This window comes from Piliocolobus tephrosceles, chromosome 3 (assembly GCF_002776525.5).
Source record: "Piliocolobus tephrosceles isolate RC106 chromosome 3, ASM277652v3, whole genome shotgun sequence".
Taxonomy (NCBI): Eukaryota; Metazoa; Chordata; class Mammalia; order Primates; family Cercopithecidae; genus Piliocolobus; species Piliocolobus tephrosceles.
In genome coordinates this window covers 66575486-66599074 of record NC_045436.1, presented here as the reverse complement: position 1 = coordinate 66599074, position 23589 = coordinate 66575486, and the positions used below count along the sequence as shown (strand labels likewise).

General features: G+C 41.4%; 1 protein-coding gene across 1 annotated transcript in view; it reads left to right on the top strand.

Moving 5' to 3' along the window:
• Positions 1-2040: 2040 nt before the first annotated feature.
• Positions 2041-23589, top strand: part of FGF2 (fibroblast growth factor 2) — a 68194-nt gene continuing 46645 nt past the window's right edge. Inside the window, exons 1-2 of the mRNA XM_023217560.2 lie at positions 2041-2064; positions 2455-2647. Of these exons, the coding sequence (XP_023073328.2) occupies positions 2470-2647 (178 nt within the window). The 5' untranslated portion in view covers positions 2041-2064; positions 2455-2469. The remainder of the gene's footprint in view (positions 2065-2454; positions 2648-23589) is intronic.

Here is a 23589-nt window from a genome sequence, read left to right as displayed (position 1 = left end):
GAGAGGTGGAGCTTGCAGTGAGCTGAGATCCGGCCACTGCACTCCAGCCTGGGCGACCGAGTGAAACTCCGTCTCAAACAAAAAAAAAAAAAAAAAAAAAAAAGACCTTCATTCCAGAGGTGCTTTCCCTATACCTGGAGGAAAGGGACATCCTTATCTCTGAAGATACAGGGACAGGGAGAAGAATCTAGCAAATAGGCTTTGCTAAGTAAGTCCCCCCAGTTTATTACCATTAGATCATAGACTTGTCTAATCATACTTCTCCGTGGCTTCCACTTCTTTATCAATCCTAGCCTTAAAAATACACAGGTTTCCCTGTTAACTTCAGGTCTTCATTTCTGAAGGCTCTTGTTTTGTGTAAAACGTACGTAAATAAGTTAGTGTGTTTTTCTCTTGTTAATGTGTCTTTTGTTACAGGGGCTTCAGCCACAAACCTAGTAATGAAATGGGGAAAATATTTTTTTCCTCCTCTATAGAACATATATCATCTGCAAGAAGAAAGAATAATATGCCTGGTTTTTGGCCCGGCGCGGTGGCTCAGGCTTGTAATCCCAACACTTTGGGAGGCTGAGGCGGGCAGATCACCTGAGGTCGGGAGTTCGAGACCAGTCTGACAAACATGGAGAAACCCCGTCTCTACTAAAAATACAAAAAATTAGCCCTGCGTGGTAGTGGCGCATGCCTGTAATCCCAGCTATTCGGGAGGCTGAAGTAGGAGAATCACTTGAACCCGGGAGGCGCCATTGCACTCCAGCCTGGGCAACACGGGCAAAACTCTGTCTAAAAAAAAAAAAAAAAAAAAAAAGGAAGAGTATGCCTGGATTTAAAGCTTCAAAGAATTTACTCACACTCCTATATTTAACATTCTAGAAATGCATCTGGAGTTAAAGCCCTCTTGGAGAGGTAAGAACAAATGCACTTATGCATGACCTTTTGAAACCTAATGTTTCTACAAGGAGGCACTTCCATACTTGCAACTCCTTCTAGAAGCTTCCCCAAATCTCCTGCCTCCCCACGCTGAGTTACCCCATGTCTGAAATGCCACAGCACTTAGTCTTACTCTTCTATGGCCTACTTTCTACTGCTATTTGTGTTACTCATGCTACCCATCTTATCTCCCTCACTGTGTGAGACGCTCCCATCAGATTTGGCATCTCCCACACACTCAACAATGTGTTGCGCACAGTAGGTACTCAATACATGCAAATTTTCTGAACAGATATTTTGCTAATCATCTGTAGCACCTGCTATATCCTACTGAAAATCACCAAAATGCAATTAACTTCAATTTTACATTTGGGATTTACAGAAAATAACTCTCTCTCCAAGAAATGCATAACAATTTAGCTAGGGCAAATGCCAGCTCCGAGTGAAGACATTAATGCGCTTCAGTCGCGATAAGGATTTGAGTCCCAACCTCATCTTTCTGCGTCGTCTAATTCAAGTTAAGTCAGTAAAGGAAATCTTTTCCTCTTAGCAACCCAATCCGCTCCCCTTCTCTGGCCTCTTTCTCTCCTTTTGTTGGTAGACTACTTCAGCCTCTGTCCTTTAATTTTAAAGTTTATGCCCCACGTGTACCCCTCGTCTTTTGGTGATTTAGAGATTTTCAAAGCCTGCTCTGACACAGAATCTTCCTTGGATTCCAACTTCGCTACCTTGGGGTGGAAACGGCTTCTCCGTTTTGAAACGCTAGCGGGGAAAAAAATGGGGGAGAAAGTTGAGTTTAAACTTTTAAAAGTTGAGTCACGGCTGGTTGCGCAGCAAAAGCCCCGCAGTGTGGAGAAAGCCTAAACGTGGTTTGGGTGGTGCGGGGTTGGGCGGGGGTGACTTCTGGGGGACAAGGGGCGGTGGAGCCCCAGGACTGCCAAGGCCCTGCCGCGGCCTCCGACGCGCGCCCCCCGCCCCTCCCCCGCCCCCGACTGAGGCCCGGCTCCCTCCGGGACGGATGTCGCGCGCGCTTGCGTGTTGTGGCTGAACCGCCGGACTCAGAGGCAGGCCCCAAAAACCCCTAGCGAGTAGGGGGCGGCGCGCAGGAGGGAGGAGAGCCGGGGGTGCGGGAGGCTGGTGGGTGTCGGCGGTGGAGATGTAGAAGATGTGACGCCGCGGCCCGGCCGGTGCCAGATTAGCGGACGCGGTGACCGCTGTTGCAACGGGATCCCGGGCGCTGCAGTTTGGGAGGCGGCTCTCTCCAGGCGGCGTCCGCGGAGACACCCATCCCTGAACCCCAGCTCCCGGGCCGCCGGCTCGCCGCGCACCAGGGGCCGGCGGACAGAAGAGCGGCCGAACGGCTCGAGGCTGGGGGACCGCGGGCGCGGCCGCGCGCTGCCAGGCGGGAGGCTGGGGGGCCGGGGCCGGGGCCGTGCCCCGGAGCGGGTCGGAGGCCGGGGCCGGGGCCGGGGAGCGGCGGCTCCCCGCGCGGCTCCAGCGGCTCCAGCGGCTCGGGGTCCCCGGCAGGGCCCTGGAGGGAGCATGGCAGCCGGGAGCATCACCACGCTGCCCGCCTTGCCCGAGGATGGCGGCAGCGGCGCCTTCCCGCCCGGCCACTTCAAGGACCCCAAGCGGCTGTACTGCAAAAACGGGGGCTTCTTCCTGCGCATTCACCCAGACGGCCGAGTTGACGGGGTCCGGGAGAAGAGCGACCCTCACAGTGAGTGCCAGCCCGCTCTCCCCGCCCCATTTCAATTTCTTGGGTTTTCGCCCTCTCTCTCCCCTCCAGCCTGCGCGCTCTTCCCGGATCTTCACTGCGACCCTAGCGGTCCGTGTGGTTTTTGGCCGCGCGGCCCTTGGCGGTTTCGGGTTCACCACCCACCCCCTCCTCCCTGGGCTGTGGCGGAGGCCCGGGCGTCCCCCGGGCTTTGGGGTGTGCCAATTTGCCCTGTAAACCAGTACCCCCGGCCCGGAGCCGCGGCGCGCCGGGGCCTCGCAGACTGGCTCCCTTCCCGCAGACAACCTGTCGCGTCGGGGATGCCCGCGGCCCCGCCGTGCAACTCTGGCCACTTCTGTCTGCTGCGTGCTGTCCTGGGGACAAAGACAGGATGGACCGCAGCAGAACGAAATGGTCTTTATTGGAAAAACACCTTTCCTGAGTCCTGCCCTTAAATTCCGACTCGGTACGACCCGAAGCGTATGGTACACTACTCTCACCCACTCTATTTTATATTCTTACGAATTGACGAAAGCTGAAAGAGCAAAAACAAAAACCAACCAGCCAAGCAGCAAAAAATCCAGATGTTGATAATAAAGTGGGACAGATTTGTTTCAGTAGTGAAAAGAAGTGCAAACACTTTAATCTTCCACCTGCATTGACTAGCTTTGAGACCTTGAGCCGGTTTCCTCATCCCTCACGTGGGGCTAATACATTACTACCTTGCAGCAGGTTTGAGGATGAAATGAGAATTGCAGTTTTGCTTTCTGTAAGAAACAATGTTTGTGGTTCTAGAAAGAACACTGGCCTAAATCAGGGGTTCTTGGACTTTAGGGGATTCCCTAAGTCTGGAGTGGGGGCTGAAGATTTGCATTTCTAACATGTTCCCCGGGGATGCTGATCACATCACACTTTGAGAGCCACTGGTCTAGAGGAAAGAGAAAGCGGCATAAGATGAGCCGATTTACAACACTGATGGAATTTGAAGTGAGAGAAAGAGGATTCGAATATATTTTAACTTGTCCTCCTAAGTGTATGTAAACATGTTTTAAAAGCTGTGTGTTACGGCTTTCCTTCCTTTATGGGTTCCAGGTGGAGGATCTGATTCTCTCATTGCCTGAGAAAAGACCCACAGGTGTCCCAGCGCCACTCCCCTGTAGTTCTGCCTTTGTCTTGGGATGCTAATGGAATGTCATGAGGGGAGGTGGAGGGGGTGGGGTGGAAGAGGAGAAAATTCTACATCCAAACATGAATTGGCAGAAGAATGGAAAATACATTTTTATATGAACTGAGTCTTTATTGCTTCCAAAATAGCAACCAGCAAAAGAGGCAAGTCTTTAAATTTTTTTCAGGCTTGCTGTAATTTAAAAATTTTAATCAATCACTAAATCCCGTAAAACTGAAAGCATTCTTGTAACCTATTACATGGGTTAGTGCTATTTCTCTATTCTGGTAACTTGAGTATCTATTTCACAAAATTATCTTTGTGATTGAAATTTGTTCTGCAGTTGTCTGCTAGGCCATCTCAGCTGACAAGGGCAAGGTGCTGTGTGTCCCAGTTGGTTTGGTTCTTTTCTAGTATCACAAAGTATTTATTAAAAAGCATGTATTATGACCAGAAGACAGAAGAATTTCCCTCTAAATTAAGTTAATATTTGAGGCTTCCTCTAATACTCTTTTTTTTCAGACTCTTTTAGTCGCTGAATCATTTTTTCTTTGAAGATTTTGATACCTGATTCGCCTTAGAATAAAACTATATAGAGGCTAGCCAGTGGACATAACTTTGAATTGCATACCACATTACCACCACTGTAAAAACAGCTGTTAACTTTTTCTTCCTAACCGTGAGTTGGGTTTTCATTTTCGTAATCTTACTTTAACTCTGTGGTTCTCAAATGGGGATGATTTTGCCTCCCAGGGGACTTTTGACAATGCCTGGAGACATTTTGGTTGCCTTAACCTGGAAGGGTGCTACAGACATCTAGCAGGTAAAGGCCAGGGATGCTGATAAACATCCTACAATGCACATTATAATAACCCCAACAAAAACATTTTTGACCCCAAATGTCACTGGTGCTCAGGTTGAGAACTCTGCTAACTTTATAACTAGCTAAAGATAAGATGTTAAAAGGGAAAAGTAGAACAACTCATCCAGACTTGTGGAGACTACTATTTTTTTTTTAAATTTTTTATTTCCATAGGGTTTTAGGGAACAGGTGGCAATTGGTTACATGAGTAAGTTCTTTAGTGGTGATTTGTGAAATTTTGGTGCACCCATCATCCAAGCAGTATACACTGCACCCAATCTGTAGTCCTATCCCTCCCCAACTTCCCACCCTTTCTTCGCAAGTCTCCAAAGAGACTACTCATTTTTTAAAAAAGGATACCTGTACTAGGCAATAGACTGACAAGAATACAAATCTAAAAATGACAAATTTCATCCATTTCTATGTAGCCCAACCTGGACATAAATTTAAGTACAGTATATTATTTTCTCACATATTGAATGTTTACTGATAGTTGACTAAACCAGGAGGAGACCCCCCCAAAACAAATAAAACCAACCAGAAAACATGGAGAAGAGTTAATAGTAGCCACAGTTTCCTACTACATTATGGCTCAGATTTCTAGACGTGTTTGAAAAGTTGAAAAATCCGTGGTCTCATTCCTCAGACTGTTTTGTCCAATTGACCTGAACATCTACCACTGGAATTCTTTTTTCCTTTGTCATGACACTTTCTGCCCACATGTTTTCTAAACTGCAGGTAACTCTTGAAAGGCCAAGTTCAACCATTTTAACATTTAGTATGGATTAAATAGTGCAAAAGCTGGCCAGAAGGACTGGAGTTTGGGGAGGGATGCTTTGAAGACTCTGATATAAATGATGGGGCCCTGGAGAGGTGCAGGGGAAGAGGAGGCAGAGTGGGGAGCTGTGAGTTAGGAAAGAGAAGAGAACGTTCTAAAAGAAGAGGTAGGAGAAGATGACACAACACAAATGCTTCCAATTTTCAGTGTTGCTGAAGGTCAGCTGTGCTTCACACCTGGGCATTCTCCTGAATTTTCACTCAAAAGGGCCCATTTTCTGGCGTTTTTCTCATAGTCCTGGAATAATCTTCATTTGACATGAGAGTCTTGATAAAAACAAGATGTTAAAAGTGGTTAGAGTTTCTCCTTCTCCAGCATGTGCGCTGCACTCCCGCCTTCCTTTTGGCATCCTTAACTTTTGGCAGGCCTCTTTCAATGCGGTGGGAACGGGTAATATTAAGTATATACTTTAAAGTAGCAAGCCGTGTAAAAACATTCAGAAGAGAACATTTTATCCCAAGCAGCACGTACACCATGTGATAGAATACAGTAAGTGAAATGGATGCTGCTTATGTACACTTAGTATTCAATTTATTCCAGGTGCTCTTATTTAGAAAAGAAAAAAAAAAAAATGAGGGTAATTAGAAGTACTGGATTTACCCCTGGGCTTCTCCCAGGAGGTGACTGCCTGTCTGCCACACTTCTTTGCTTCTAGGCTCCAGAGGACGCTGAGACTTGGAAAGGCAGAGGGACCTGCCCACTCCAGTGTGGATCAGGGGTGGCTTGTAGGTGGGCCTGACCCCTGCCTGGGCTCTTTGCTACTGCATGTGTTCCATGCAACCCCAGGCATAAAAACATGGACTTGTGAAATCAAAGGGAGGCTTCAGACCTTATGGTTTACCCATCTTTTTTTGTAGAAGAGGATACTGAAGCTCAGAAAAGTCACCAATTACTGAAGTTCAATTGTGGGTTTCCTCTTTTGTTATCCTGAATGAGCTTCGTACCACCTGGCCCCTTGTCTTCTCTTCCTGCCATCCCTCAGCCTCAGTGCGCTCTTCCATTCCACCGTAGTGTGCCCTGCTGGACCCCACTTTGGTTAGGCTTGCTCCATTTCAGGGTAGTGAGCTACTACCCCTTTGAGGAATTCTTACTAGTTTACGCGTGCCTCAGATTGATTTCCTGGGGTTTTGGATAAAGCCACCTTTCCATCTCTTCACTACTGCCTTTGGGGTAAATGGAACCATTGATTTAATAATACGCGTATTCTCTCCCCCCACGTCTCTTTGGTAATAATATCTGGCAAGTGGATAGCAATAATTTTACGTAATGAACTTGATATTTACTGTAATAAATATTGTGTGCAGTAAACAAATGAAGTCAGAATCTAATAGCTCATTTAATCTTGGAAATCATGTAATCAGTACAGCAATGAAAGGACAATTCATGAGTCATAGATATTACCACACCTTAGGAGCCTTTTAAGATGAGTTTGATGCCAAGTGACTTCAGCCTAGAAAAGGCAATATCCCCTCATGACGTGCCCTGAGGGGTTTCATTTGTTTATAAAATGACCATTATGTAATTAGACTTTGACAATGGTGTAACAATTAGGTTCTAAGTATTCTCATTTTGATTTATGATGCCATTTTACATGGAAGGACGTAATTTTAAAGTTTAATTAGAAAATAAAATGTTACAGATGTAATGAACAAAACAAGAACCGTTCTTTAAATATTATAAGCATAAAATTGACTTTCTTCATCTGCACACTGATTCTGAGAACTCATCATCAGTGATGTTGAAAAGACAATTTAAAGTCTCACATTATTGGAACTACTATTTTAAAACCACGACGTGCCTGTATAAGATGGTAATTACACATGTGCTGTAGTCTTTGCTTGTTTTTCCAATTCTAGTGTTTGTTGATTTTTCAAATACCCTGCTTGGGCCCCTTTGTCCTGTAGCACAAGTCTGTAAGAAGTCTGGCATGGGATGAAAGTCTATGACCATGAAATGGAGCAAGGCAAATATGTATCTTTGGGTATCTTTGGGCACAAATCTTTTTCTTTTTCTTTCTTTTTTTTTTTTTTTTTTTTTTGAGACAGAGTCTCATTCTGTCACCCAGGCTGGAGTGCAGTGGCGCAATCTCAGCTCACTACAACTTCTGCTTCCTGGGTTCAAGCAATTCTTCTGCTTCAACTGAGATTACAGGCACCCAACACTGCACCCAGCTAATTTTTGCATTTTTAGTAGAGACGGAGTTTCACCATGTTTGCCAGGCTGGTCTCGAACTCCTGACCTCAGGTGATCCGCCCCCCTCGGCCTCCCAAAGTGCTGCGATTACAGGCGTGAGCCACCGTGCCCAGCGTGGGGCACAAATCTTAACCTCATCAGGATATTCTGTCCGAACAAATGTATTTTGTTCTGATTTATTTTTGAGCTTGTCCTTTTCTGTGCTCTAAAATTAGGATCTGGTCTAGTACTTAATTTGTATATTGTCAGTGCTCAATAAATAGTTAATGCTTGATTTTTTGCATAATAATTTGGAATAATGATTATCAGTGTGGAGTTTTAGCTGGATCGTTAGAAAATGCACTTGTGGCACTGTGATTTTTAAGTGTTTCCTTGTTGTATCCACTGTTCGGTCAGCTCTTGCTTTCTCGTTTCTCCCTTTAATAATGACAGCCAACGAGACCTTCTAAGCTAGGTTATGTATAGCCACAGGAATTTAGGAGAGGAAGAAAAGAAAAGTGGTAACTTCCAGGGGAACTCACCCTTTGAGCCATAGACTGTGATTCTTAGAAGCCAGACCAGTCTCATTCTAAACCCCTTCAGAATAATTTTAATTTGAAGAAATTGGAAGGGCCTGGATGCAACAGACAGCCAATATTCGGTGTTTAATTTATGTCTCATACAGCTGTCTTCTGTCACTCTTCCTGTACAAAGTGACTTTTGACTTGACTGGTGTATCCTTAATACTCATTCATTTACAGAAATCTGTAATGGATGTGTGTGTGTGTATGTGTGTATGTGCGTGTGTATTTGCATTTTTAAAGAGCTATTGACTTCCGCAATTTAACCTCTAAGATGAATTATCCAATAGAATTCTGAAATGAAAAGTTCACAGATTTTCAAGGTATCTTGGAGATTTAAAAATTGAAGAGAAGCTATGTGAATATTAAGTGTATGTTCCAGATATAATTGAACAATTGAAAGGAATGATCCTGGTTTAATTTATAATTAAGCTATACATTAATTTATAATGAAAACTTTTAATTAAACGATAACACAAATTAGCCAAGAAAAAAGTATTTTTTAAAAAGAAATTTGTACACAGTAGTAATGATCTGGCTGCATTCTGTGAACAGATTATTCTCTATTCATAATTTAGGCACTTTGAGAAGATGCTGGCACCTTAAGGTAGGAACCATGACTTCTTTATATAAATAAACATCATAAAAAGCTCAGTACCTTTTACTCAGAGAGTGCTCACTAAATGTCAGCTGATGAGGAAAACATTCTCTTTGGAACATGCTGTGAAATAACTACTCAGGAGCCATATGCTGTGTAAAGCTTGGTTAAAGTTTACAGTTCTCTTGCTGTCATGACATGTATGTTTAGATAGTTGGTCAATCTTTAAATGAAGATAATTATATATAGCAAAGTTATATTTGGGAAACATTTGGGAATCTTGGAGACTGGCTATTAGTTTTTCTTAGAATAATCTAGAGAAAGATGAATCATTTTTCGGGAAAAATTGTTTAGAACTTTTATTGGGAATTCTGATTTCCTTAAAAGCATTTAAGATATTTTTTTTTTTTTTTTTTTTGAGACGGAGTCTTGCTCTGTTGCCCGGGCTGGAGTGCAGTGGCCGGATCTCAGCTCACTGCAAGCTCCGCCTCCCGGGTTTACGCCATTCTCCTGCCTCAGCCTCCTGAGTAGCTGGGACTACAGGCGCCCGCCACCTCGCCCGGCTAGTTTTTTTTTGTATTTTTAGTAGAGACGGGGTTTCACCGTGTTAGCCAGGATGGTCTCGATCTCCTGACCTCGTGATCCGCCCGTCTCGGCCTCCCAAAGTGCTGGGATTACAGGCTTGAGCCACCGCGCCCGGCCTGCATTTAAGATTTTTATCATGTACTTCTGTTGTAGGAAAATCCTAGTTCTTGTCACATGCCCAGGAAAGATCAAGAAAGATTAGGCACGCAGACACTTTGGAGGGTGAGGGGTTATGGAATTTATTGGTCAGAAAGGAAAAACAACACGGCAAAGCAATAGGGGTTCATATTAACAGCCCCCCCATCTCAAAGATTGATTCCCAGGTTACCACCCCGAACAGGAGAAGCCAGTCTCCCCCTCTGCAAAGGGCATGAACTTCCGTGGCTGCACCCCATTCTCCCAGTGTGCAGGCCAGTCGGAAGTTCTCCCGGGACCCCTTTATAATTGGCTGTCCTGTCTCACTATGCAATATAAAATTTTCTCAGGTATGCTGTGCTTGTTTTCATTCTTATTTTCTTTTGTGAATAATATCCTGGAATCAGTATTTTCTTCTACTTCAGCTCCTTTTCTTTTTTTGAACTCTTTTAAATTCTGGATTCTGCCCTCAGTATTCCACTTAAATCATTCCAATGAGAACACCAGTAGTCTTCCAGTTCAATCATGTGGCCTTTTCCAATTTTTCATGCTACTCTGACATGTGGCAGTATTGTCTGCCTCTGACTTCTTAATAATTCCTTGGCTTCTATTACATCACATCAACCTGGTTCTTCTTTTGAAACTGGCTTTGCAAAAATTATATCTGAGAAAATTATGACACTGCCAGAGATCTGATCTAGCCCATTCCCCTCCTCTTGCCTTTAGCTTTTAAGCTGCCTTCATCATTTCTGGGCTTAGGCCCAGATGACCTTGGGAAATAGTTTAAAGGATAATAGGCCTTCCCCAAAACTCAACCGTCTTTATAAAGCTAATGAAAGGCCCTCAGGCTTGCGGGGAGGACAGGAATCTGAGTTGTGCTAAGGTGTAGACATATTGATAGATTGCCAGCCATTACTGAAGATAACACCACTATTGTAGTTGGCCTTTTGAGATATCTTTTCAGGTTTTTTGTATGTGTGACACCCGTGGCTTCAGCTGGACCTGCTAAACCACTCCTGTGGCCCCACCCGGGAATGGTTCTACTCAGGAGGACAGCTTTGACCCCCTATGATTTCATCTTCAGCCCAATGAATTATCAGTAAGCACCCACTGCATAGCAATCCTCACCCTTTCCCCCAAACTGCTGTTGAAAAACTCCTATCCTATGAGCTGTGGATGAGATTGGTTTGAGTACTAACTCCATCTCCTACATGACTTTGCCAGCTTTGTGTTTATTAAACTCTTTCTTTACTGCAATGCTGTGGTCTTTCTTTGTGCAGTGGGCTGGAAGAACTCCTCAGGCGGTTATACTTTCGCCCATCCAACTATCTTTTCTTCTAGTTTCTTCTGTTTTTTTTTTTTTTCTCCCTCATTTGTATTCCCCAAGGTTCTGTTTTTAGCCTTCTACCCTTCTTTCTGTGTATTTGTATTCCTTCAGCAGATCATGTATTGTCTCTGTCTCTGTCTTGATTCCCGATCTCAATTTCCCACTGCTTGGAGGACACACACGCTGCCATAGCTTCAACTTAACATACATAAAACAGAACTTGCCACCATTTTCTCAAACTGTCTTTATAAAGCTAATGAAAGGCCCTCAGGCTTGCGGGGAGGACAGGAATCTGAGTTGTGCTAAGTCCTCCTAAATTTCTGCTTATAGTGGATTATTCTTCTAGTCTCCAAAGCTGGACACCATGGAATTGTTTTTGATGCCTTTCTCTACTTCTTCCTATATATGTCTCTCTAAAATGTTTCCCAGCCAAGTGATTTCCTTGCCCTGCCTCTTGATTTAATGACCTCTACTCTCCTGCAATTTTAAGCACTAACCAGACCTACCTGGCTTTCCTTCTTAAACATGACCTACCTGCTCATTCGTATTTCCTACTGTTCACCATCCGTACTCTCCTGATGCTGCAACGCTTTATGCTTTAATTATATAGTCTCTTTAATGTGTCGTAATGATTACTGTCACAATGATTGGCCTTCTTCATGTGACTCTTGTTTTTGAAAAATCCTTCTTTTTCTTATCAATTTCTCTCAACCTCTCCCATCTGTACCTTTCTCTGGAAAAATCCTTTAAGATCCAGCCCAACAGACTTCTTTGTGAAACTTTCCTCTACCTTCCCAGGGAGAATTAATGGTTTTTACTGTTTTCCCATATACTTGGTACATAATCTGAACACAGAACTTCATGCTTTCTGTAATAGTTAGTGGTTTATGTGTCTGGCTCCTGCACTGGGACTGTGAACTCTTTGTAGGCAAGCACTGGATCCCATTTGCTGCATCCATCCTCACACACAGTGGCCACTCAAAGAATGTTTGTTAAATTGAAGATGTACCCAATAAATTAGCCAAGTCTCTTAACTTCCTTTCTGACCTTTCCTTCCCATCTCCTGTCTTCCTTGTCATCTTAGTCTTTAACCGGGCAGTTTTCCTTAAGCCGAAATGTCCTGTTTATCCTCGTACCTTATCACAGTTCCAGTCATGCCTTGTGCCTTATTTCTTTCACATCATCCTGTATCCATCTTTCCTTTTCTGTGTGCTATCTAAAAATTCTCTCTAATAGCTTGTTGTATTTTAATTTCAAGTCCCCCAGTTTTACTGGAAATTCCTAGCTGGCAAGAAATTTTTATTTAAAAAAAATCCAGACCACATTACCCAGTAGTTCTTTACTCTTTTCTATTCTGAGGGTCTGAGGCTGAATTTACTCATCCCAGGGTCCTTTTGGCTTCATTGCTGAATGAGTGACCAGTCTGAGTCCCATGGAAAGGTTCACTCTGTATTTGTTGAATGGGCAACAACTTCAAATAAGTACAAATACTATAGTATGAGGCATATAAAATGGTAAGTTGAATGCAGCAACACTGTACTTCTTTTCTGCAAACACCTTCAACATTATTCAAGGGAAGCAATAAAGGTAAAGGATAGTCGTTTGTTGTATCACTTTTTATTTTGGAAACTTTTCAGCTGTTAAGTAATATGTTAATATTTCTAGCCAACATTAATGCTCAGTTCCAGAACTGGTTATAGTACTCTAATTAAGGAATGCAGACCTGGGACTTCATACCTGATTCAGACACTTCAATCCCTACTTCAGTGTGTCTCTCTCTTACTCAAGTCTAAAACCAGTGAATCACTGTAAAAGTTGGGATTGGGGACCGTCTGGTACCATTGTTAATATTTTGGGCTGTGATGAAATGGCACGGATAGTTTCATCTGAAAATTTATTCAGATTTATGAGCCAGTATTCATCACAACAATCTGAAAACCTCTTTAAGAGGGTAGAAATTGTATGACAAAGTGAGTCACAGTCTTTGTGATGTGATGTCTGCAAGGGTGGGTGGGAGAAATTACTGAATAACAGTCTCATTCTACTCCTTTCTAAGCTGAATCATTTTGTAAATAGAAAACAATTCATAGGTTTTTAGGTGGCCATTACATAAATAGGAAATAGAAGAGATTAAAACGGTCAAATAATGCTTCCATTTTAAAAATTACTTTTGAAACATATCAATTTGATAAACACTTTGTTTTTGAATTAGAAATGCAAATAATCTTTCTACTGCCTGCTATATATCTTTTAATCCAATACTTGCTGCATGTCTTCTTTATGTATTCTTACTTTTTCTATTAATTATGTTACTTTTCTTGCCTAGATTTTTTTTTTTTTTTTTTTATCCTACCAAGTGTCATTTGACCTTTCTTCTTATAACTATTTCTAGTGTTGGCTCATTTGGAGATGGGGTGTGTGTGTTTGTGTGTTGGGCAGAGGTGTCATTTACTCACTGGCTGGATGACTACTTGAATTGGATGGGGACTCAAGAGAAAAAGGTCCCTTTGATTTTGGAAATTCTGATTCTGGGATGGTATCATCTTGCGTTTTGCATTGTGGGTCCTTTTCTGTTACTTTTCATCTAAGCTTTTCTCCGAGTCATATTTTACCTTTAAATGTAAGGCTTATTAACCTTATTTCCTTATCGTCTTTGGGGTAAGGCATTTATTTAAAAAAAGCTAAGTGAAAAGAGAAATATTCTATTTTGAATGTGTTTCTAAGTGTTAGTTCTCCTTACGTATTTATATATATCTACATTACTCCAGACTCAGTAATGGGAATATAATTCAAGTGAGATTGGGAATATGATTGTGTTAACTGTTTTAGTCGAGTGTACCAATGTATAAAGAAGACATAGACAGGTGTTGGATTGAAAAATAATGAATTACAGAGACACCCTCAGCTGTTAAAGGGTGAGAAAAGTGAGGCGTAGATTATTTTTTGAAGGGTGATGTGAGAGCCCTGAAGTATTCATGGGATCTGTCCAGCTCTGTCCAGACAACTAGGGAGACTGCCATGGTGACTAGGCAGAGTCCCTCTGCTCTGTGGTAGAGGAAGGGTCAGGTGTTTGGCCTTTACCACTGTACTATATTCCTAGGACCTTGATATTTACCGAGTACTTACTGAATGAATGAGTAAGTGAAATTTTTGAGAACATGCTCTATGCCAACTTTACAAATAATATCTGTTTAATCTTAAATACAAACTTATGAAGCAGGTATCACTATCTTCCTTTTACAAATAAGAAAATAGTTTTTTTCCTATTGGCTTTTCAAAACATGGTCTCTTTGTTCATAACAACTGGTGATTGTGCATTTGTAGACTTCTTAGTGTTTAGAATACAAGTTCATGGCCAGAATTCCGCATGGACAAAATAGCAGAAATTTGAACAGAAGTAATGATTTAAGCAAATAATTTAAACTCTTTTAGAGGCTTTGCCATGTCCAGCAAAGTTGAAGTCTATGCCATCTATTCCTCTGCCCCTTTGTCTATTCCACTCTGCTTTGTTTAGGAAAGACTTCTGTCATGATTTAATATGAGACAATTCTTTAGTATTTAAGGGCTTCTTAAGATTTTTGAGTGGCATATACAAAAATAGAGTAGGATGTAATTAAAAATGAATACTATATAGCCATGCACTGCATCATGATGTTTCAGTTAATTGCAGACCTCATGTATGATGGTGGTCCCATATGATTATAATACTGTATTTTACCTGTACCTTTTCTTTTTTTGTTTTGTTTTGTTTTTGTTTTTGTTTTTTTTTTTTTGAGACAGAGTCTCGCTCTATCACCCAGGCTGGAGTGCAGTGGCTGGATCTCAGCTCACTGCAAGCTCCGCCTCCCGGGTTTATGCCATTCTCCTGCCTTAGCCTCCTGAGTAGCTGGGACTACAGGCACCTGCCACCTCGCCTGGCTAGTTTTTTGTATTTTTTTTTCTTAGTAGAGATGGGGTTTCACCATGTTAGCCAGGAGGGTCTCGATCTCCTGACCTTGTGATCCGCCCATCTCGGCCTTGCAAAGTGCTGGGATTACAGGCTTGAGCCACCGCGCCTGGCCAACTGTACCTTTTCTATGTTTATGTAACAAATACTTAGCACCATGTTACAGTTGTGTACAGTATTCAGTACAGTAATGTGCTGTGCAGGTTTGCAGTCTGGGAGCAATAAGCTATACCATCATCTAGGATTGTGTAAGTACGCTCTATGATGTTCACACAATGATGAAATTACCTAAGAATGCATTTCTCAGAATGTATCCCCATAGTTAAGTGATACATGATCATGTAACACAGTGGTATTTGTGTACTTAAGCATATCTAAACATTGAAAAGGTACAGTAAAAATATGACATTATAGTCTTATGGGACCACTGTCATAAAGATAACTAAAAGGATGTTTTCAAAGTATAGTTAGGCTCTTTCAAAAAAAATCAAAGGTATTCTTTCAGTATTTAAGGACATGTGGTGTAAGATTTTAAAACAACAACAACAACAAAAGCAGGTTGGCTTGGGTCTATCTTATTTAATTTTCTTCATTGAGTGAGATTGTCCATTAATCAATAATTTTCTGAGTGTCTACTATGTGAGGGAATAAACACCAAGATAGATAGATATCAAGAAAGCACGTTGCAAGACACATCCAGAAAAGTGTCTAAAAATTAAACTCCTCTTTCCTTTTTTGACTGTCCTGTATTTTCAAATGGTATCATCATCATCTTCCTTGCCAACCAGGCCCAGGTCTTGCAGTGAATTTCTACTATGTCATTTTCCCCACTCCTCACTTCTCTTCTCAGGCCCTGTCCGTTTCAGTTCTGCAGTATATTCATACTTGTGTCAGTCTCTGCAATCTTGCTGCAGCTCATCTAGTTCTAACCCTGACTACTGCAACTGCTGTCTAACTGATCTCATCTGTATTAGTTTGCTAAGGCTGCTATAACAAACATACCACAGTCTGGGTGGCTCGAGCAATAGAAATTTATCTCCTTATAGTTCTGGAGGCTGGAAGTCCAAGATCAGGTGTTGGCAGGTTTAGTTTCTTCTGAGGCCCCTTTCCTTGGCTTGTCTATGGCCACTCTGTAGCTGCCTCTTCACAAGATCTTTCAGCTGTGCTTGTGTCTCTGTTGTCTCTTTGTATGTCCAGGTTTCCTCTTATTTTAAAGACCTCAGTCAGATTGGATGGGGGCTCACCCTAAAGGCTTCATTTTAACGTAATCACATCTTTAGAGGCCCCATCTGCAAACAGGACCACATGCAGAGATACTGAGATTAGAGCTTCAGCATGAGTTTGGGGAACACAATTCAGCCCATAGTAGCCCATAATAAAGGATGTTATTCTTTGCCAGAGTGACTTAATTACTCTGTCTAGTTGTTCAGCAGTTGGATATGGTTTTTTCCTGAAGAGGAACCCTGATCATGTTACTCCTCAGAAAAACATTTTAGGCGCTCCTGGGCCCTTGCTTCCAAAATGCAAAAGAAAAAAAAGGAATAATAGTCATGCTGGAAAAGGTCATAGCCACGCACAGCCTATTTGTGGCAGGACTGTGCCTGGTGCATGACCAAGGACAAGGCTATTAAGAAGTTTCTCATTTGAAACATAGTAGAGGCTGTAGCTATCAGGTACATTTCCAAAGCGAGTATCTTCGACACCTCTGTGCTTCTCAAGTTGTATGTAAAGCTACATTACTGTGTGAGTTGTGCCACTCACATCAAGGTAGTCAGGAATAGAGCTTGTGAAGCCTGCACAAACCAAATACCCTGATCCCGATTTAGAACTGTGGGTGCTGCTGTGTGACTTCCACTAAAGCCCGGGTAAGGAGCTGAGTCCTTAAGGTCTGAAGAAAAAATAAGGTCTGGAAAAAAATAAAATGAAAATTGTATTTAAAAAAAGAGAAAAACATCATGGACTTGAAGGAGTTCAATCCCCTGGTACGCACATTGCCCTCAGAGCTTACAGATGTCACAAGTCTGTAAAAATCAGAAAACATAGGAAAGTTACCAGCAGATGTGTGGTTGTCATGGATATAAAAAGGTGGGATACAGGTGTTTTCTGGAAACTCTAGGTAAGTAGTAAGCTTGATGCAGATCTCTGAAAAAAACACCAAGAGGCTTGAGAATACTGAAAAAGAAGATAACAGAGTAAGTAGTAACTAGGGGGCTACAATGGGAAAGTAGTAATATATACATAGCCCTTGTGTGTTGATTTCCTTAACTCAGTAGAATATTCGACTGAGTTTCTCATAGCAGGTCCGTAAAACGTGTGTATTTTCTTCAAGAGAGTCTAGAGTTTTTCATATTTAGTATTCTTAGGCCAGGGTCTAACAGCCTGTTTTATAAATACGCTTTATTGGCACATAGCCACCCTCATTTGTTTAAACATCATCTGTGGCCACTTTCACACTACAATGGGAGATACCCCTCAAGATGTAAAATATTTACTCTCTGGCCTTTTACCCCAGAAAATGTGCTGACCCCTGGCTTAGGCCTTATTTTTCATGAGGAGTGGAGACTCCTTAGTCATGGCATTTCTACTATTCCACACTATTACATTTAATACTGATTTCCTGACACTTGATGTCAGAAACTATAATATTGTCTGTGGCTTTTCGGATATTCCTCCAACCTTTGGACAGGAATTGTTATTTCCAGGCTGATCTCTTATTTTAAAATGTATTTATTAATGATTTAATATCACTTTTAATAAACTGGAATTATATTTTTCCTCTAAAAGAAAAAAAAGTGATACAGATGTATTATCATAATCTAAAACTATTTTAATAGATAGCTGATCCTGTTTTGCAATTACTAGTAAAAAAGTACTACATGCTTTAGATAATTATTCTAAACCAAAGTTATGGTTTTTGCTAGACCCTCCACCCAACTTTTTAACAGCAAAGTAACTAATTCCCGTGTAGCAGAAAAATTCACGTAGTTATTTCCAGATATATTTTGCAATTCAACTAATTTTTCTTGGAAGAGACTGCAGGAAGTTACATTATTCAAAGTTAGATATTCTCTGTTTTAATGAAATTTAAAAAAATTAACAGTTTGGATATTTGGTTACACCTACTTTGAATATTTTCCTCACTTAAATTATTTTTGACTATGCTTAATGATGTAGAACTGTAGAGCTTTTATGTTAAAGAATTCTGGAGAATATTGGCTCTGTCCATGGGTATCACTCCAGAAGTGGGTGAATGTTCCTGTTGGATTCCTCTCTTTTTCTAGAAGGAGCCTAATGCCCATGATGGCTGGCAGTTAATGCACACAGTTCTGCTTGCTAGGTAGGACAGACAGCAGAACCTTTTTAAAGACCTGCTGGGGGAAATACTATTTATGGAAGCCTGCCTCAACGATGCATGGAGTGCATCTTTCGTCCAGATTGAGAGTTTTAACCTGGGGGTTCATGGATTTGCTTTAGGTTTCCTGTAAAAATAGATGCAAAATGCTAGGTATCAGGTTGTTTTTCTGAGGAGAGGGTGCATAGCATTTTGTCAGATTCTCAAAAGGTTATCTGTGGTCCAAAATGTTAGGGACAGTATCACTAGAAACACTAAAATATGTCTTTTAATTAATCTGATATCAGGGAGAGAACCAATTTGAACCACATGACAGTGAAAATGCATTTACTGAACTGTGTGTTGGGGTGAACCTTTAGTTTATGGTGAGTGATTTTGTGAGAAACATCTCTGTGAACCTCATCTCTGTGTTAATTACAAGAAATGTTGAAGGCTGCCGTTGATCTCATTACATAGTGTCCACTCTGAGGTTCCTTAGGAGAAATTTCTCTTTGGTAACTATGTTGGGTCTAGTTATGCTTTTCCTTAGTAGCCAGCTTATTTTTATCTTATGGTCTCCGCGAAATTTCTAATTTCTCTGGCTACTAGAAAGCTAAATATATGGCCTGCTTCTAGCAAGTATGACAGTCTTACTCCTGGCTTCACCAGTTTTAAACCCTTCATTTGTATTTGGCTTATTTAGAAGCCATTTTTAAAGTTTTTTGTTTTGGTATGTTGTCAATATCTTTGTAACTCACCTTAAATATTACTTGGGATCAAACACATTATACCTCAATAAAAATAATATATTGATTAATTTGTTACTTTTAACCACAAAGCACCACTATATTATGCAGAGCATTGGGTGCTGGAGATTAAAAAGTCAAGGCCCCTGTCCCTTAAAATGTGTTTTGTTTGGCATGACAAGAAAGAGATATAAATCAATAAGGGCAATAAAATGTTTTGCCTGCTTTACTTGTGGTGTTTCCCATGGGACAGTGAGATCATAGCAAGGATAGCAGTAAATTCTAATGGGGAAGTCATAAAAGGCTTCAAACAGGAGTGACCACTGAACAGAATGTTTGGAATCAAGTAGGTGTTTGCCAGGCAGACAGGGCGGGGAAGGGCAGGAAGGCCAAGGAGGCAGGGCCAGGTTTGGCATGTTTTGGGAACCAAAAGAAGTTTGGAATGGCAAGAAGTACGGCCTGCTAGCTAGGCAGGGACTGGATTTTGATGGGCCTTGCAAGCCATACTGAACAATTGGTCTTTATCCAGGAAGCGGTGGGGAGTCAATGGAGGGTTTTAATCAGAGAATAAGAGGATTAAATTTGGGCTTTGATGAGATCACTCTGGCGGGTGTGTGTAATAGATTGGAGGGTGTGAAGGTGGCAGCAGGGAGTACAGTTAGGAAATGATTTCAGTTATCCAATTGAGAAATGTAAATCTCCCTAAGACCATTTCCCTGAACATGGTAAGTGATGTATGGGCATTATCTTCAAAGAAGATATTGTGGGTTTGGTTCCAGACCACCACAATAAAGTGAATATCACAATAAAGCAAGTCACATAAACTTTTTGGTTTCCTAATACATATGAAAGCTATGTTTATACTGTGCTGTAATCAGTTAAGTGTACAGTAGCATTATATATATTAAAAAAACCAATGTACAAACTTAGTGAAAAAATACTGTATTTTTAAAAAATGCTAACGATCATCTGAGCCTTTAGTGAGTCGTAATGGTTTTGCTAGTGTAGGATCTTGCCTCAGTGTGGGTGGCTGCTGACTGATGAGAGTGGTGGTTGTTGAAGGTTGGGGTTGTTGCGGCAATTTCTTAAAATAAGACAACAGTGAAATTTGTGGCATCAGTTGACTTATCCTATCATGAACGATTTCTCTGTAGCATGAGATGCTATTTGATAGCATTTTACCTACAGTAGAACTTTTTCAAAATTAGAGTCAAACTCTTCAAATCCTCCTGCTGCTTTATTAACTAAGTTTATGTAATATTCTAAATCCTTTGTGGCCATTTCAGTAGTATGCATGGCATCTCCACCACCAGTAGATTCCATCTCAAGAAATCACTTTCTTTGTTCTTCCCTAAGAAGCAACTCCTCATCTGTTTAAATTCTATCATCAGATTGTAGCAAGTTAGTTACATCTACAGGCTTCACTTCTAATTCTAGTTCTCTTCCCATTTTCATCCTATCTGCAGTTACTTCTTCCACTGAAGTCTTGAACTCCCTCAAAGTCATCATGAGGATTGGAATCAACTTCTTCCAAACTCTTAGTAGTATTAATATTTTGACTTCCTCCCATGAATCACAAATATTCTTGATGGCATCTAGAACTGTCAGTTACTCCAGAAGGTTTTCTTTTTTTTCTCTCTCTCTCTTTTTTTACTTTTTTTTGACAGGGACTTACTCTGTCATCCAGGCTGGAGTACGGTGGTACAGTCATGGCTCCCTGCAGCCTTGATCTCCTGAGCTCAAGTGTTCCTCCCACCTCAGCCTCCTGAATAGCTGAGACTACAGGTATGCACCACCACACCCAACTATTTTAAAAATTTTGTATAGAGACACGGTCTCACTATGTTACCCAGTCTGGCCTTGAACTCCTGGGCTCAAGCCATCTTTCTACCTTGGCATCCCAATATTTTGGAATTACGGGCATAAGTTACCATGCCCAGCCTCCAGAAGGTTTCCAGTTTACTTTACCCAGATCCATTGGAGGAATTACTAACTATGGCATCTATATCCTTACAAAATGTATTTCTTAAATATTAAGACTTGGGAGTAGAAATTCCTTCTTGAGCCATGGGCTGCAGAATGGATGTTGTGTTAGCAGGCATGAACATGTTAATCTTGTACACCTCCATCAGAGCTCTTGAGTGACTAGGTATGTTGCTAATGAACAATATTCTTTTGAAAGGGATCTTTATTTTGATCAGTAGTCTCAAAAGTGGGTTTAAAATATTCAGTAAACCATGATGTAAACAGATGTGCTGTCATCCAGGCTTTGTTATTCCATTGATAGAGCACAGGCAGAGTAGATTTAGCATAATTCTTAAGGCCCTAGATTTTCAGAATGGTAAATGAGCATTGGCTTCCATTTAAAGTTACCAGCTGCTTTAGCCTCTAATGATAGAGTCAGCCTGTCCTTTGAAGCTTTGAAGACACACATTGACTTCTCTTCACTAGCTATGAAAATCCTAGGTGGCATCTTCTTCCAAGAAAAGACTGTTTTGTCCACACTGAAAATCTGTTGTTAGTGTAGCTACCTTAATCAGTGATCTTAGCTAGATCTTCCAGATAACTTGCTGTAGCTTCTACATCAGCAGTTGCTGCTTTACTTTGCATGTTTATGTTATAGGGATGACTTGTTTTGTTAAACATCATGAACCAAGCTCTACTAGCCTCCAACTTTTCTTCTGCAGCTTCCTTACCTCTCTCAGCCTTCATAGAACTGAAGAGAGTTAGGGCCTTGTTCTGTATTAGGCTTTGGCATAAGGGAATGTTGTGGCTGTTTTGATCTTCTATTCAGACCACTCAAACTTTCTCCATATCAGCAATAAGGCTGTTTTGTTTTCTTATCATTCTTGTATTCACTGGAGTAGAACTTTTCATTTTCTTCAAGAATTCTTCTTTTGCTTTCCCAACTTGGCTGTTTGTGGCAAGAGGCCTAGCTTTTGACCTATCTTGGCTTTCAACATGCCTTCTCCATTAGGCTTAATCATTTCTAGATTTTGATTTAAAGTGAAAGACAATGAGACTTTTCCTTTCACTTGAACGCTGAGAGGCCATTGTAGGTTTACTAATTGGCCTAACTTTAATATTGTTGTATCTTAGGGAACAGGGAGGCCCTAAGAGAGGGAGAGAGACAGGGAACACTGGTCAGTGGAGCAGTCAGAACAACATGTTTATTAAGCTTGCTGTCTTATATGGGTGTAGTTTGTGGTCCCTCAAAACAATTACAATGGTAACATCAAAGATTACTGATCACAGATCACCATAATACATGTAATAATAATGGAAAAGTTTGAAATATTGTGACAATTACCCAAATGTGAGACTGACATGAAATGAACACATACTATGTGAAAAAGGGCGCTGATAGACTTGCTTGATGCAGGGTTTCCACAAAACTTTAATTTTTAAAAATCATAATATCTGTGAAGAGCAATAATGCAAATCACAACAAAACAAGTTATGCCTGTATATGCACTGGAATGGAAGGGTCTCCATTTTGTTAAGTGAAACAAGGAAATTAGTGAATAATGCTGAAAATATTGCTCCATTTATGAAAATGCACACACACCAACACAAGATATATACTTGTGTAGTAAATAGGAAGACTGAGATCTGAAAAAGCTGCATACCTAACTGCTAACAAGTGCTTGTAGCTTTAGAGAGAGGAGTGGAATTAGAAGAGACAAGATCAAGGGGAATGGTCACCTCTTTACCTATGTATTTGTGAATTTTTTAAAATAATGTATCCATGTATTATTTATGCAAGATTTTCTGAGAAGAATGAATGGGAAGTGAGGAAGTGGATGCAGATGTTGAATCCCTTCCTCTGAGGTGCATGAATGTGAAAGGAAGGAGAGAGAGAGGATAGCAGCCAGAAGTTCCTGTTTCGGGAGACACTTGCTGACTGGGGTCTTCTGCCGTCATTCACACAATGGATGCACGAGTGGGCTGTGGAGCACTCCTGGGAGGCGGGCATGGTCAGGCCTGTGCCCGCCTGTTACAAGGAGCGCAATCCTCACTCATTCATCTGCCCCCTGGCTTATTTCTTTTCAAGTCCCACACAGAGAAGCAAGGCCTTGATCCTTATATGTACAACTGCTTTACTTTCCTTTGGGAAATAATGCTTAATTATTATTTGAAAGCAGTACATTATCTCGAATTCCCCGTCCATTCTAAGGCAAAGCACACACAAAAAATCTAAAATCAAATATATTCTCCATAATGTATTTACTTTTCTAAGGTGAGAGAATTATAACCATGCTCTTTGGGAATGTCCTGTTATACTCATGGACCAATGACTTGGGAGAGACAGGAAAGGCCTGGATCAGAACACAGAGGACTAGATTAAGCTTAATGGAGGCGAGGAGTCTGTGGGGTGGGAGGAGAGTGCTGCAGGTGTGTCTTGGACTGACCCTGTGGACTGAGTTTGGTCTAGGAGCAGCAGTATTCACTGGAAGTGAACCTGACTTTGGAGTCTCATGAGGCTGACCTTGCCATGTGGAATAGGCTGCCCGGGGCTGAGACTGATGATCTGATGACCTAGCAACTCGATTTTTAGGAAGCCTGTTTCAGTCTGGGTTCTCCAGGGAAACCAAATGAATAGGAGATCGTTCTATCTATCTATCTATCTATCTATCTATCTATCTATCTATCTATCTA